Below are 15,863 nucleotides of genomic sequence, written 5' to 3'. Positions count from 1 at the left end.
GGTAAATGCATTACTTGGACTAGCATTTTGTTTTAAAAAAAAAATTAAAAAAAGAAGAAAAAAGTAGCATATTCAACATCTCATGTACCCAGTCCATAAAAACAAACCAGAGGGCATTGTAAAACCATAGAAATGCCTGAGCTGTGACAGCAAGTACAAAGCAAGAGCTGAGCAATTGTCTAGACGTGATGGTAACAGACTGGTGCCAGAACACCTGGCCTTAAGCGTGCTGGTCCCCCTGACTCACATCGCGATGCTGGGGGAGACTCAAGCCTGGGCTGGCTGAAATCAGGCACCAGTCCAGGAAACCATCCCAGTAAAAATGTAAGTGCTTTCTTGGTTCGGAGCCTGAGATTGTAAGACCGCCAAAGGATTGAATATGTCTCCATGGTGCTATAAAGTGCTGAGAACACTGTTGGGTATTACCAGATAATAGTAATATTTTATTAGGTGGTAATAGTGTGTGCTTAAAATATCTGAAAAGCAGGCTATGAATGTTTGGTTTAGGTATGAATACCTAACCTTAGTACTCCAATTTGAATGTATGGCTCTGATTTTCTTCCCTTTTTTTTTTTTTTTTTTTTTTGGTAGCAATGCTAAAGGTTATCTATCTCAGTGACACAAGTTCAGTTGGCATTTAGAGAAAGTATTGAGATGCCTGGGTGAAAAGCGCTGTATAAGTGCAAAGCATTATTGGGGTGATGCAACTCTCTCTTTGCCTGAACCCAGGTACCATTTTGTGTAGTTTGATGAGCTACCCAGACGTGCTGATCTGCAATGCAAATGGCTGGAGTCCAACGCAAATGTCTATCATAGATGGGATATGTAAAGGTGTGAGCTATGATGAAAAAGAGAAGAAGTTTTCCTTCACCCTGGGAGGACAAGTGTTCAGTGGAAGTACGTCAATGAATTATCTCAATTTCCATTACTTTTCTTTAATTCTCGTATAGACTCTGCCTTTTTAACCAGCCTGCTCTTGTGCTTTTTTTCTCAAGTAGGTCCATATCTGTACAATCACAAGAGAATAAGAACTCTCTAACTGGATGCATTGTTAGACAGATGGACCTCTCATATTTTACTCTGTGAATGTTAATGAAAGTCAAGAATGTGTTTAGTATGTCCCCCTGTAATACTTCCAGTATTTAATTCAGGCAGATTCAAGCCAGTAATCTGAAAGAAAGGCAAAGACTGGAGCAAAGACAAAAAGAGAGATGCCTAGAGCTACACAGAAAAAGCAATGATGGAAAATAGAGTAAAGCCTTGGCATCCTGGACTCAGACTAGCACCAGCACACCTGGGACCTTCTTCCTTAGGGTCTTGTACTGTAAATTAGACACATAGTCTAATGATGCATTTTTAATGCAGTTTCTGAGCATTTCGGTACTACCTGTTTAATTTGAGCGGCTATTCTAACAAACTTTCTTTTCTTTATTAGCTTCTAAGTTGGTAGAAGAGGCAGAAAGAAATTTTACTACTTTTCAGAATATTTACCTGTGGAGAGGTGAGTTATCTCTCAGAAGTTGTTATAAAAGCTTATGATGAACTGTGGGCAGTGGCAGATGTGTGTTCTATAACAGAAGTGTCATTCTTACTTTATTTTATACTGTCCAAATTGAGACACTACTCAAAAGTCTTTTCTGGCAGGGGTGGGTGTAATCTGGAGTAATTCTGCTACTGTCAGTTTCATGAAATTTGGGTAAATTCATGTGCCTGAGAATTTACTTGATAACTTTTAATACCTGTGAAGATGGTACCGTGTAGACACTTGCCTTTGTCCCATCAGTGTCCAGGTACCATAATAATTTGGCACTTTATGCATAACTAGATGGGTTATTTTTATTAGCATGATAACCCTGTATGTGTTATTTTTGCAAGTTTACTTTCTGAATGTTGCAATGTACACAGCAGGACCTGCACAAATGATTTGTGATACTGCTTTATAAATGTACACAGCCTCCAGAGCACTGATGCTGAATGCATGGTGATTGTGGGTATAGCATTTACTTTTATCCTCAAAACAGCATGTTTTGGTTTAGGTTTTCCTCAGAGTTATACAGAGATAGTTTTACTCATTTATGATTCAACAGTTCGTGGAACTACCTAAGGAGTTTTCCTAAATGATGCACTTTAAAATATTTGTTAAATTTTGGGAACTAAGGATGATTTTGTCTTGTGGAAGAAAGATAAAGGGAATTACTATGCTCTTTAATTCCTGTTGTATTCCAGGCTCCGATATGGTGACCCGGACTAAAACCTCTGCATGCAATGGTACCACTTTGAAGACAGAGAATGTTCTAACATTATCAGGTATTATAGTAAGGGTGGACAGAGAAGGCAGCAGAAGATAGCAGAGGGGGGGTGCAGAATTTAACTGTAAAATATCATATATTGCCATATATGCATCGTAATGATATAGGTATTGTGAAGTCCAGAGGATTTGTCTTAGGTAGGAAATCCGGTACAGGTTTTGAGAAAGATATTAAAAATGTAAGCCTCCTGTCTTTATGGTTTTTACGTCTCCAGGCCAGGCTGGAAATGAAAGTGTTAAAATGTTCTGTGAAAGCTTGTTCTTTCAGACTTACTGAACTGTAAAGACTCAGGAAATATTATTTGGCCGGGAAAAAAAGTTTGCATAAACCCAGGAATCAAATCCTTAGCCTGGGTACCTGGGCATATTTACTGCTACTGACAATATGACTGTAAATATGATGCTTAGAGAAACTCAGGATGAAACTGCAATCACAAGTGTTTCTACCATGCATGATGAACGTGAGGGACCTGTGAAATTCTCTAGCTCCTTTGTTAAACCAGGGTCTGCTCTTCATTATGCCAAGTCATGTATATTTCCAAAATAATTTGTATTAAATTACTAGAGTTTATTGGGCCTTCAGCACCATAATCCTAAGAGAAAAAGAGCAGTGGAGCCTGTTGAGAGCACTTTGGTTCATCTCTAATGAACTGTAATCCTTGCTGAGGAGTCTTGAATACCTGAGCATGTGGTTTAATACATGTAAAATCCTAACATGAAGTGAATTGCGGATTTTGCTTATGTAATTTGAAAGGAAGGTAAACTAAAATGCCCATTTACCTAGTGGTGATCCTCTACAATTAGTGGTATTTTAAAGTCTAGATTTAATAAAAAAAAAATTGCACTTAATACGTTGGTTGAAATTCTGTTGCGTTTACTTGCCAAGGCATGAGTGCAGCCCTCAGGGTTCTCCATTTACGGTGCTGTGGCTGATGATATCATTAAAACCTGAAGTTATGCAAGGAATGCAGTTTCTTCCTCCATCCCTTAGTCTTATTCATGACAGAAAGTGTTTCAAGAGAAGCTGAAGGTTGAAGTTAAGTCTTGAGAAGTAACAAGACTTATAAGTCACCTTTTAAAAAAAGTTATGGGTACATCTGGGAAAATATCTATAGAGCTTTTATTACATGGTGATCATCCTTAAAGCACATGGAAACATATCTTTTCTATTTTCTGATAGAAAATTCAAAGCTACTGTGCAGTCCCAGCATGTCAGTAGGTGCTTCAGCATTTCAGCTGCAATTATCAGCATGTCTTTACTTTCTTATTTTCATTTTTGTCTGGCTGTTTCAGTGCATGTAAGATTAAATAACAGAATCTCTCACAATGTAGGAGTAACTGGGGATGAGACCTGCTGATGGCTTTTGATAAATGAAAAGGTGTTCATGAAGAAATTTGTAAAAGATCAGTGAAGAGCATCTATTTCTTTCAATATTGGACTCTTAAATAAGGGGATTAATTTGAAAACAGCCTGAAATAGCTGTGATTGATTGTTTCAGAGGGAGCTCAGGGAGTATAAAGCATTGCATACTCTTCTAAAGATCACAGGCAGGTGACAGAAAGGAGTTACTTAATGTAGTCTATGGTAGCATAAACTAGGAGAAATAAATGGCTGAAACAGGTATTAAGCTTGTTAAGAAAACTTTTAACACTGAGAGGTGTAAAAGCTTCTCAAGGGAATATAAGGAAACTGCTGTATTTTGGATTAATAAAACTAGATTGATTAAGGTGAGCATCCTCTGAGGCATCATATTTCACTGTTAGGATGATGTGTTGTACGACAGAGTAGAGAAAACCTTCTTATTTCTAGGCGCTGTGATTTTCATCTAGGTTTTGGGTGGTGGAAATAGTGTGACAATGCTATGTTGTGCAGTGCAGCTCAGCGAGGAGGCATTGCCTACACAAGCATCAATAACTGTGGGTGGACAATTCTGTTATTAAAAGCAGACTTTGGTGTATTCTAGCCCTACAAAACAGTTGCAGTTGTTTTACTGTGAAAGGCAGAATTTTATATATAAATAAATTTAATTTATTCCAGATCATAGTTAAGTGTTTTTGTGGTTTTGAGCAGTTTCTCTGTTTGTTTGAATCTCAGATTCCACAAAGGATCTTTTCTACCTAATGGACAACAGCCGGGTACAAAGTGACCTGAACTATTCTCTCCCTTATCAGCAGTATTGGGTCTTCAGGCAGAAGTACTCAGCAGAGGAAGCCATGCTTTGGTGTCTAACACGTAAGACAACTTGGATACTGTTATTCTGTAGTGAATACTAATTAATTAAAATCTTCCAATTGGTATTATAATCATAATGAATAGAAACTCTGGACTTAGAGATTTTTCAGGGAAAATTCACAAAATTTTTATGGAAGTTGCTAATGGGGCCACCTGTTTCTTCCTTACGAACTTTGTCTACTGTGGAAGAAAGGAAACCCATCACTCATCATCAGGATATCCCTGTTATGGGCAAAAGAAGCAGAAGATACAGCTTAGGCAATACTCTGCTCTTCTTGAAATGTTGCACTCCAAATAGGTAGATGACATAGTGGTAAAGGAAGAAGGTATAATACAGATATTTGGGGTTAATGATAAAGTATATTTTGATGCGATAAATGGAGAAGAGTTTCTAGCTCTGACTACTAGCAAGGCAGAACCTAGAGTACTAAACAGTGCACAAACATCACAGTCAGAGGTCAGTAAAGCTACGCCTGTTTAAAATTAAGCATTGACATATGTATTTACAGAAACCATTGCCCCAGTAATTAAGAAATGGGTTTGACAGCTTTGTTTCTTTTCTGAAGGTGCATTATTACCCTGGGGCAAGTTTCAGTGCAAATTGCTACAAGCAAATGCTTGAACAGTTGATTCTGGAAAAGTTACTTATCTTTTTGTGTAATATATAAACCCTTCAGAAATATTTTTTGCAAAAATTTCCTAAGACATTGTAGAGAATATGTTATTTTATTGTCCTTTTTATTCTTTGAAGTAATAGACCCACAACTAATGCAGTTATTTTATATACAGTTTGTATGTCAAATTTACTAAAAAGAAAAAGAGAGATCTTTATGAATGACAATGTAAGCGTGACACCAATACGCTAGGCTAATGGTTGTCACAGCTGGGGAATGTATCTTTCCAATTAGCTGTGGTGTAGCTCCTTTTCTGTGTTCTCCAGGTAAACCTGCTCTTCAGTGTCGCTAGAAACAGAATCTGTCCCTGTTTCTCTTGCGCCATAACAGAATAATATTGACATTCTCACTTTGAGTTGTTTTCTGATGGGTAGCTTTAAGTGCACTGAAGTTGTGAAGAGGAATAGAGAGGGGAAGAAACCCTCGCGTGTGTAACTCTTAGTGACTTTGCTTCCTAGGTTGTTCGCAAGAAGATGAATTTTGTCGAATGGCAGATCTTCAAAACACCACAGACATATACTTTGTGTGCACCCTCTACCCAGAGGCACAGATTTGTGATGGCAGCATCGATCAAATACCAGAAAACTGTCGAACTGTGCTACCCCAACAACCACAGACATTGTATCATAAAATAGGCAAGTTTGGGGATTTGGACATATGATGCGTGCTCTAACCCTGATAATGCAAGCTAGTGTTTTGGCCCTTGATCCTGAGATAAAAAGTCTGAATATATGAATGAGTCCTGGGATGTGACGGGGCAAGGGAAGGTCAGGCAGTCCTGGGTATGTTTTTTTATTTTCGGTTCTGAATGGAAATATATTAACCATGAGTTCGACTCTCCACCTCAGTTTTTCCCAATTCAGAAAGGCCAAAGGTAGCTCAAATAATTTGTATACTGGGTCTTAGATCTTTTTATGATGTGGGTGAAATGGGAATGTCATTGGGATGTCACCAATGCCATTTCAACCATTAAAATTTCCCTGGTAGTTAAGCAATGCAACAATTGAAAGTCATTGAGTGTAGTATTTTATTATCTTTTTTAGCAAATCCAGAGTTACAGACATGTGGATTCTGACCTCTGTTCTTTGAATGTTTCAGAAGTTCAATCATTTTCTCATAGGGCTCGTGTGGAAGCTGGACAAACAAACCTGTTATCACTGTGCAGGAACCTATACATTTGCTGTGAAAAATGTAGTGGTCCACTGAACTAAACTATTAAATTGTGTCTTTTTGGGGAGCTCAAAGTGCAGCCCAAGCTGAGTAATGCATGAGTACGCTGGTGTCTTCCTATCTGGAGTTGTCCCCCAGTACTTGGACCTTGGGGAAGGAGTAATGTCAATACAGGTCTCAGAAACAGAAGCCCTGGAAGTCGTCTTTCCTTGGTGATGTACTTTGCTAAGTTTTTAGAGCCTTCATCTGTTGGATTTTTGTTCATCTTCAGGCTTAAGTGTCAGAAGTTTACTGTGATAATGTAAAAATTACCTTTTGATGCATCAAGACCATCGTAGCACAGAAACATAAACTTTACCCTTACCATGTGATTACTTGACCAGCATATGTAAATCATAAGGTTAAGCTGATTTTTTTTCCAATTTTGTTTTTTTTTCCTTCCAGTCACTCTAAAAAGTTCTGTGAAGAGCTTCTACACACGTGTACCATTCCAGAAAGTAACTGGGATCTCAGTGAGGAATAAGACTGACATGAGCAGAAAAGCTGTTTCAGATGGGTAGGGCATGACTGTTCCTTTGTTTTTACTGGAATTTTAATCATGCCTGGAATACCAAGGCCCTGTTACGCAAATGAAGGGAATCAGACCTATTGATCCAAGAAAAGCATTATTTGAGAATATTTAATAAAGGAAAAAAAAACCATATAATTTAAAGGATTTTTATTATTGAGTTATAAGTAATAATGTGTATAGTTAGTAATTGTATATATGTGAATTATTACTCATACTGCTATTAAATTGCTGGTTGGCCAGTTAAATCTCTTGGCAATAATACACTAGATTAATGTAAACTGATATTTTTAGGGCAGATATCAAAATACTCATCTAAATTATTAGATACAGTCTGGTAGATGTATACTGATAGAACGTAATTTCATCTACAAATGGAAAATGTATGGAGGTGTCTATGCAGTATGAAGAAGCATAAGGTGGTCCTATCATGAAAGGTGTCTCTACAGGTTCTCGGTGTTTCTCCCCTATGCGGTATCCTCTACTCCCTTCTCTATGGCAGAGACAGATTACTACTGATAATAAAAGTGTCGTCGTTTAATGATGCTTTTCCTTTTCCAGCTTTTTTGAGTGTGAGCGTTGGTGTGATGCTGATCCCTGTTGCACAGGATTTGGCTTCTTTAATAACTCCCAGCTATCAGGTATTTTTCCACTATTTTAATTTTAAAAATAATTTCAGTCTTCCTTCATTATTACAAATTTTACCATTCTTTTGCTGTGAAGGGCACTTTAAAAGCCCTTGCAGATCTTATGCAACTCTCTTTAGCAACTTCTTGAGTAATCGTAGCCATTTCTAGGAGTTCAGCCCAATGACATGTTCCATGTCTCAGAAATTATTAAGAAAACTTCATGAGAATGACTCCTTAAATGGCTGCAGTTCCAACAGCATGGAATTCAAACTGATGAAAGTCCAGGGAACTGTTACTTCTCATTTATCAACCCCTATTCCAAAATGTTGGCTGACTTCTTTTTGTGATTTTTTTGTTTTGTTTTGTTTGTTTGTTTCATTTTTTTAAAGCCTAAGGGACCTAGAAGCCTAAATATTACTGAAATTAAATGCACGTTAGGCACATAATGTCTGTGGATACTTTGCAGCAGCTTAGCCTTTTGGCTTTCTCGGATGTCTGAACTTCTCTGCTTCCAAATTTTAGTCTTCTACCTGAGGAAGAATGGTTTGGGATAGAGGTTGCCTATCTTCTCCTCCTTAGTATGTTAGCTACTTAAGTCATCTCAAGTAAAATTCCTCTTAGTCTGAGGAAATCAGATCTTTAAAAATATGCATGACTTGAAAGCCATTAGAAAGTCAAACAAGCATATTTTACTCAGCTGAGATGACTAAGTTAAGGGGTGTTGCCATCCTATGCTCCTTCGATAGTCAGCGGAGAGATGTATAGACACAACTATAGGGTCATTAAGAGCTTTGGTTGACTGAATCCTGTTCTGGAGATACTTTTTTTTCTCTCCACTGGCTGTAAAGGAAATGCTGTGTTTAAAAGAAATCTTTAGCAGGTGTTTAAAATGGGATGCCATCCAGATCAAAGTCGATGAAGTAGTTTTTAATATTTTATTCCAAATTCAGATTTAAGCCACTAAAACAGCCAGCTCTGTTTTCAGAAGTGTCATGTGCTAATCAATTCTCCCTGAGGTCATTAGGATGTGCTGGTTTTACAACTCATTTGAGAATTTGGAACACTTCATAAATATTTTTATCTTGATGGAAGTAGGGGTTGTGTTTCAACATACATGCAGATTTTTAATTTCCAGCATTGCATTAACAAGAAAGGGCTGCTTGCACAAAGAAGAGGTCCTGATCTTTGCTCAGTGGAAATACTCCAAGTGACCTGAAAGGGTTATAATGTTGGTGTACCCACCTTCCCTCACATTGAATTCATTGTGATTTTTCAACACTATTTTCAAAACTAGTAAAACTTGGCCCACTTTAGTATTTCCTTCCTTTGATTTCTAAGTCAGTGGAATTCCTTTTAATACTCAGTGGAACCATGCTGCATTCGCTTTCCTCAAAATACTATCTAGAAGAGGAAAACTCTCCTCATTGTTTCTATACCCATGTATTTCCCTGGCAGGTGGAAAGATTCTGTGCCTGACTCTGAACAGCCTAGGAATCCAGACGTGTGCTGAGGAAACAAGAAGTGCTTGGCAAGTCTCAAATTGTAGTTCACCAGATGCTGAAGTCAGAATACACCCGTTTGGCTGGTATCAAAAGCCTGGTAAGTGATGCAGGGGACGTGGCCTTTCCGACTGGTTTCTGCACATTGAAGCTAAATAATAAGCTTCAATGTGCAGAAGCTTCAACTTTCTGATGGAGGACCCGTTTGCGAGGATCACAAATAGACAAGGCAGACAAGCATGTGCAAGGGAAAGAAAGGTGCAATTTAATCTCCATTTTAATAGAAAAGGAATAGAAGTACCTGAAAGAGGTATAATTTAATTTCTTAGATTGTATGGGACACTTGCGGCCAATGTCAGAATCCAAAGGTATTTTGTCCCACTGCACAGTCCTGGTCAGGACATCATTCTTTGTTTCTCACTGCTTGGCTTATGGTTTAACAGTGTGTGTGGATGCATAACTTCAAAAGTTTTGGTTTTGTTATGGAATTTAAAATTCACTTTTGGCTGTTTTGGTAAAGAAAGGGCCAAGACCAAATTCCAAGGTAGCACTGTATTCTTTAAGCAGTAAGAAGCCGTCACGTGTTTAAACAGAAGAGAAGTTGTGAGAGGTTAGGTTATTTCCTCAAGAGGAATCAAAACCACTCATAGTCAAAGTGAATTTTCTTTTTCATAGCGAAACAAAGGCTCCATTACTTTGTTGAAAAATTCCAATGGGTTTGTCATTTGTCACACGCCTTTTGGGTGGGTCTAGTTCTACTTCGTTAAATTTTGATAGAACATAACTGAAACAATAAGGAAAACAAACGCCTGGCTGGCTGTATCCCCCTTTATGGGAGGATAGCCTGGTACTGAGTCTACGAAGGCAGAAACTTGTTGAACTCCCCTGAGAGCAGCAAGGCCCCACGGGTGCAGGTACGGTGATGTTGATGGAATCAGGGAAAAAAATTGAATAAGGAGTACTTTTTCCTGCTTTTAAACTCTCTTAGTTCTTGCAGAGTAGAGAAAGGCTGATGCCTGAGTGGAGAGGGGAGGCATGAAGTGTGGATATATACTGTCCAGGGCATATGATATAAAGATAATCTAGTTAAAGTTGTGTAGAGCAAGATCAGATATCCTGATACAGTGCTTTTTACAGTGTTGGTAAACCTAAAGAAAACCTTCATTCACACTGTAAGTGTCATATGAACTCAATCCTGAGCTTTTCAAGTCCTGTGCTGGCACTCTGCCCACTAGTCCATCCATTTCCTTCTCCAGTGGGTCGACACTTGTTAAAGAGTAGAGACAGCACGGAGTGGGGAGGCACCAGGGAAGCTTGAGGATGGGCTGGGGGTCTGGCGCTGAGAGGACGGGAAGAGCAGCCCTGATCTGGTGGGCAACGGCAGGAGCGGACATTTGGATACGCTTCCTCTTCTTGGAATTGTTTTTCCTCTCGTTGGCAAAGAACCAACTGAAAATAAAGGGTGTTGCTCACTTCACGGGCGGAGGGATGATGAAGAGGAGCCTGGGCTATATGCAAAGGGGGGAGCGTTAGGAGAGACAGCGACATTTCCTTATGTAGTGAGGAAGCTTCAGATGTGTTTCCACCATGACATACAGTAAGGCACAGATGTTTATGCAAATGGAGATATTTGCAGACAACAATTTGTATCAGTTGGGCTGGTGTGTTGGGGGTTTGGGCACCAGGAAGAGGCACAAAAAAGCTCTGAGGCTAAAAGGGAAAAGGAGTGAAATCCGAAGGAGGAATTTACTGTAGGCAGTGGTACATTAGCACAAATTGGGTTTAGTCCACAGCTTTGTTGTGGGAAGGTACTTGTGCCCCCGCGTTTCATAATATGTTAAGTTGACGTGTGAGCTGTTTGACCGCACAGCTCCGCTCGTTAGAAATTTGACTTTGTATGTATAGTCATGGTTGCAGCTCAGTCAATGAGGAACGTATAGTAGCATTTTAAAGAGAGTTCTGGGTAGCCCTGGTTCTTCACTCCTGTTGGTGTGAATAGTAAAACTCCTGAGTTTTTAGAAATGTCTATTGGTTACATGCACGGGCAGTACAAAGTGGAGGAAGCAAACAGAAAATTTGATCTGTTTTCAGCTTCTGTAGGGATGGTAATTTATAACTGAGAATGTTTAACTGCTTTGATTAACTGAAGTGTTTCACAAAATATGAATGCACAGGAGAAACTTCTTGTTTGTTTTTTAAAATTACAAAATGTTTAAGGGAAATGACAAATTTCAGTGTGGAAAATATGAATGATTATTTTAATTTGGAAAGTTTCCTGCTGGAAACTGACTTGTTCCTAATTCTTATTTTGAGAAATTCCAGTTTGGTAATCAGGAAGCAGAGAAAATCTCATGTCTGTTGTGATGCAGCAAACCAAATACAGAGAGGAGCATTTTAAAAACCACAGAACTACTGAAATGCATTTTTCATAAATAACTGCATTTTGAAAAGTGTTTTGTAGGAATGTTTATAAATATGGAAATTTAGGGAAGTCTGGTTTCATGTACAACCTCAAAAGGCTTAGATGGCAAAGCAGGCTCGCATCCTTACTCCTGGTGTTTGTGATGAGAAGATGCAACTTTCAGATCCCAGAAGTGATGCTGGAAATATTGAGGTGTTGATTACATTTTAAACCTTCAAGTGTAATTGTTTTCAAATGTTTTTGGGTTTTTTTTCTGCTTTTAGCTGACTTGAAGAATACCATGCCTAACCTGTGTCCACCTGTTAGTTTACCTTTCAGGCCAGAAAGTGGTAAGTGTATTTATGTATTAAGCCGGAAAAAAAAGGGAAACATCCTCTATTTTGTATGTATTGCTAAAAGCTCACACTATAATGAAGTGGTTGTGTTCCCCATGAGTTTACTTATTCAGGTGTTTACTTATTTTTATTAATTGTGTATCATTTAAATGGAAGAATTGTTGTCATCCACAGTGCTGCCCTAATATCTCTCAAACTCACTACCACAAGAGGTCACTGAGGCAAAATATTTGTCAGGATTGATAAAGAAATTTATCATTTATAAGTGTAGAAGTCAGATCACTTTCAATGGATATAACTTCACATTTTAGTGCAGTGGCCAATGATAAAAAACTCTGGCAATGGTAGCCCCCAAAAGCTGTTTATTGCATTGTTGTCCACTGTTGTGGGGGTTCTAGCACCTTTCTTGTAGCATATGCTGATTGCCAGGATGGCAAAGGATGTCAGATTAGACAAATCACCAGCAGTTTCTGTCAGTAATGCTGAATGCAAGGAGTGACAATAGGTTTTCAAATAGATATGAACAATTGCAACAGAGATGCAAAGTCAAATTTAGCAAATCTAGTTTTCCCTCAAACCCAACATGATGCAAGGGGCAATTTCTCCAGAAATTAATGCAGGTTTATACTGCTTCATAATTGGTGGTACAGAAGAATGATAAAATGTACTGCCTTTAGTCCTTGTTTGTGTTTTTCTGCAAGGATGGGAATATTGTCTCAAAGATTATTCAGAACTGGATCAAAAGAAATGTAGTATTTGAGGTGTGTGTTGGGTCCCACTTTTGAAGAGATGCTGTAACTTACTATCACACCATCTTTTTTGTATCGGGAAGAAAATTTATTTCAGTCTTGCAGTAAATGAACCTTATGGTACTCACATGCGTTATTTTAAAAGTGGGTGGATCCTCTTAATAAATGAAACTTAACTGCTTTTTTTTACGGGGCTCTGTGTCTATTGCCCCCTAAAAATATATGCAAATTGTCAACAGCTACAGGCTTCCCTGATGCATCCTTTCCAGAAATACGCAGCATATCTGCTAAATGCTGTGTGTAACGGAAAGAAAGCAGGTTGACTAGTCATTAGATAACTCAATTTAACCCTCAGGTTAGACTGAAATTGAGAAATCTCATCCATCTCTGCCCTTGATTTTCTGTTTGATCTGAACAAATTTTTTAATCTGTTTGTGTTTCTCGTTCCCTAAACCGTATGCAACTGGGCTTGCAGTAGACGGTTAATATTTGCAAAGAATTTTGAATATTGAGTTTAGAATTTATTAACTGTTTTGTCATCATATCTCTGACTACCAGTCACAATTATCTTCAGACTATTTGTATTTATTAGTAAAATTTGTGCTTTTTTAATGATCGTTTTAATGTAGTAGAAGGAAAACTCCTATCTTTATAGGCAAGCAGAAATACTTTTTGTGTGAAATGCTTTGAGGATCTAGTGGGGTAATGTGTAGGTTGGGCAATTCAACTTCTTTGCAAACTGTTTTTCCCATGGCATGTAGCAAAACACTTTACTAAAGCTTTTTTTCTCCCAGCGTGAAGCTTAGTAGTGATTTTGTAATTTTCCTTTTATGTTTGTTTTTGCTTTGTTAAATCTAGGAAAACAGTGACCTAAGCAGCACTTAAGGAAATTAGGCCTTTCTATCTGTCATTTGCTTTCTGCTCTAAAGACTTCCCAGAAGTCAGCCACAGCAAGTGAGGTGCTCATCTTACCCTTAGCAACATTCTTGATCTATCGCACCCATTTCCAGGTCATCTTTTCAAATGCAGAACAACAGGGATGTCTCTGGTTTGCAAAGGTCTGGTTAACCACCCAAGTGAGCAGAGCCTCCCACAAAGAGACAGGATTCTGGATTAGAGCAGTTGTCCTGAGGACAGCAGTCGGGAGAAGTCGCTGAATTACAAAGAGCACAACTAGCCTGGAAGTCAAATTAGTGCTAGTATCCTGTATTCTTTGGGTCTCTGACACCAATGTGTGCAGCAATGCATTCAAAATGCAACTGGGCACCATCTGCCCTTCTTATGTTCTGCCTCATTTTGGTAGTAAAAGTACCAGACTGGTTATTTAGGTCAGATTGCTATCTGTGTCGTGTTGTCAGATGTTTGGGGAAATTTTCAAAAACATTGTTTCCAAACTCTTTGCGATTATATATGTTATATTAATTTGTGCTATAGAGGATTAATGGGTTTAGAGTTGGGCGTCATAGAAAAGTTAGCAGTGACTGAATTTGCTACATTGTGGTATTGCTTGTACATGGGGAAAAAAAAATTACCGTGACTCCCGTGTGGTAACCAGATGGTGAGTGTGAGAAAATGGCACTATTTAAAGGGCACTGTCATATGTGTATATGTGTGTGTGTGTGCATGTAAGCATGTGTGTATATATATGTATATAAAAATATACATAAATCTTTTCATAAAAAGATCAGAAAGATACTTAAATTTCAACACTTTGCCAGAAGGCCCTATGAAATAGTGAAGTTAATGGTATGTCCAATCCGGAGTCTGAGTTTACTGAAGCACAGTTAAGGCCTATATTTCAACAGACAGTTAATACATTGGACTGCCTCATTTTCTAGTTAGCCAATTTGCAACGCTCAGGACAGAGTGCCCAGCACTTTGCTTCCTGCCATTGGCAGTCAGGGCCCTGACTCCATTCCAAGTCTGCGGTGTGTCCAGCCCCAACACGTTGTGAAGAAACCCAGATTAGCAGACTTATTTTCAGTCTCGTGGGAAGTAGATGCTTTGCCTATTTTACTCATTGCTCTTCTCGATAGAGAGGGTAGAGGCACGTAGGACCATAGAACAATAGAAAAAGCCTCGACAAGAAGGGTTTCTACATGGGCAACAAAAGGAAGGGTAAGGAAAATGTGGGTCTGCTGCTGCATGGGGCAGGAGACCTGATGGCAAAGGATACGGAAAAGGCCGAGGTGCCTTCTTTGCCTCAGTCTTTACTGGTAAGTCCAGCCTTCAGGCCCTTGAGACCGGGGGGGGAAGACTGCAGCAAGGAATACTTATCCTCACCGGAGGAGGATCAGGTTAGGAATCAAGCTGGACATACAAACCCATGGGGCCTGACAAGATGCGCCCATGGGTGCAGAGGGAACTGGCTGGTGCCGTTCGGAGGCCACTCTCAATTACCTGGTGATGGGGGAGGTTCCTGAGGCTGGGAGGGAAACGAATGTCACCCCTGTCCTCAAGAAGGGCAAGAAGGAAGATGCAGAGAACCATCGGCTGGTCAGCCTCACCTTGATCCCTGGGAAGGTAATAGAGCAACTGATCCTGCAAACCATTTCCAGACTCATGAAGAACAAGAAGGTGATTCGGAGTAGTCGGCATGGATTTATGAAGGGCAAAATCATGCCTGACCAAACAGAGAGTCTTCTACAATCAGGTGACTGTCTTAAGTGGATGAGGGGAGAGCAGTGGATGTTGTTTATCTTGACTTCAGAAAGGCTGTTGACACTGTCTCACATAACAGCCTCACAGAAACCGAAGTAAGGTCTAGATAAAGCAACAGTGAGGAGGACTAAATGCTGTCTGAACTGCTGGGCACAGAGTCATGATCCAGCTGTAGGCCAGTCCCTGGTGTACCCCCAGAGTTGATACTGGGGCTACTACCATTTAATATCTTGAATAATGACCTGGGCGATGAGACAAAGAGTGCACTTGCAGTGAGTCTGCAGACGTTAAAAGGTTGGGAGGAGTGGTTGACGGACCAGATGAGTGTGGTGCCATTCAGAGGGACCTCAACAGGCTGGAGAAATGGGCAGACTTATGCCTTGGATCAAGCTGTCTTCTATCAAGTTGTCTTTCAGTTCTGTGTGAAAACTGGCTAGGACCTTCTTCTAGCAATTGTATGGAGAAGCTGTTTTAGCATTCAGTCTTTTAAAAAAATAGGTATTCTCTCTCATGTTCACACATGCTTCAGCTTTTCTAGTTCTAATTAATAGGACTATTGGCTTTTGCTGTCTTTCCTTAGGTGGTCAGGAGAACAAGATTTGCAAGCTGAGGTAA

General features: G+C 39.3%; 1 protein-coding gene across 1 annotated transcript in view; it reads left to right on the top strand.

The window, feature by feature from the left end:
- TG (thyroglobulin) overlaps nucleotides 1-15,863 on the top strand; it is a 158,754-nt gene that overhangs the window by 50,965 nt on the left and 91,926 nt on the right. The window contains exons 27-35 of the mRNA XM_010577115.1: nucleotides 730-897; nucleotides 1,436-1,501; nucleotides 2,227-2,307; nucleotides 4,404-4,541; nucleotides 5,674-5,850; nucleotides 6,830-6,941; nucleotides 7,515-7,594; nucleotides 9,038-9,181; nucleotides 11,767-11,832. Of these exons, the coding sequence (XP_010575417.1) occupies nucleotides 730-897; nucleotides 1,436-1,501; nucleotides 2,227-2,307; nucleotides 4,404-4,541; nucleotides 5,674-5,850; nucleotides 6,830-6,941; nucleotides 7,515-7,594; nucleotides 9,038-9,181; nucleotides 11,767-11,832 (1,032 nt within the window). The remainder of the gene's footprint in view (nucleotides 1-729; nucleotides 898-1,435; nucleotides 1,502-2,226; nucleotides 2,308-4,403; nucleotides 4,542-5,673; nucleotides 5,851-6,829; nucleotides 6,942-7,514; nucleotides 7,595-9,037; nucleotides 9,182-11,766; nucleotides 11,833-15,863) is intronic.

Source organism: Haliaeetus leucocephalus, unplaced genomic scaffold (genome assembly GCF_000737465.1).
Source record: "Haliaeetus leucocephalus isolate CR32 unplaced genomic scaffold, Haliaeetus_leucocephalus-4.0 Scaffold555, whole genome shotgun sequence".
NCBI lineage: Eukaryota > Metazoa > Chordata > Aves > Accipitriformes > Accipitridae > Haliaeetus > Haliaeetus leucocephalus.
Note: the sequence above shows the minus strand (reverse complement) of the source record. Positions and strands in the feature narration are given on the sequence as shown.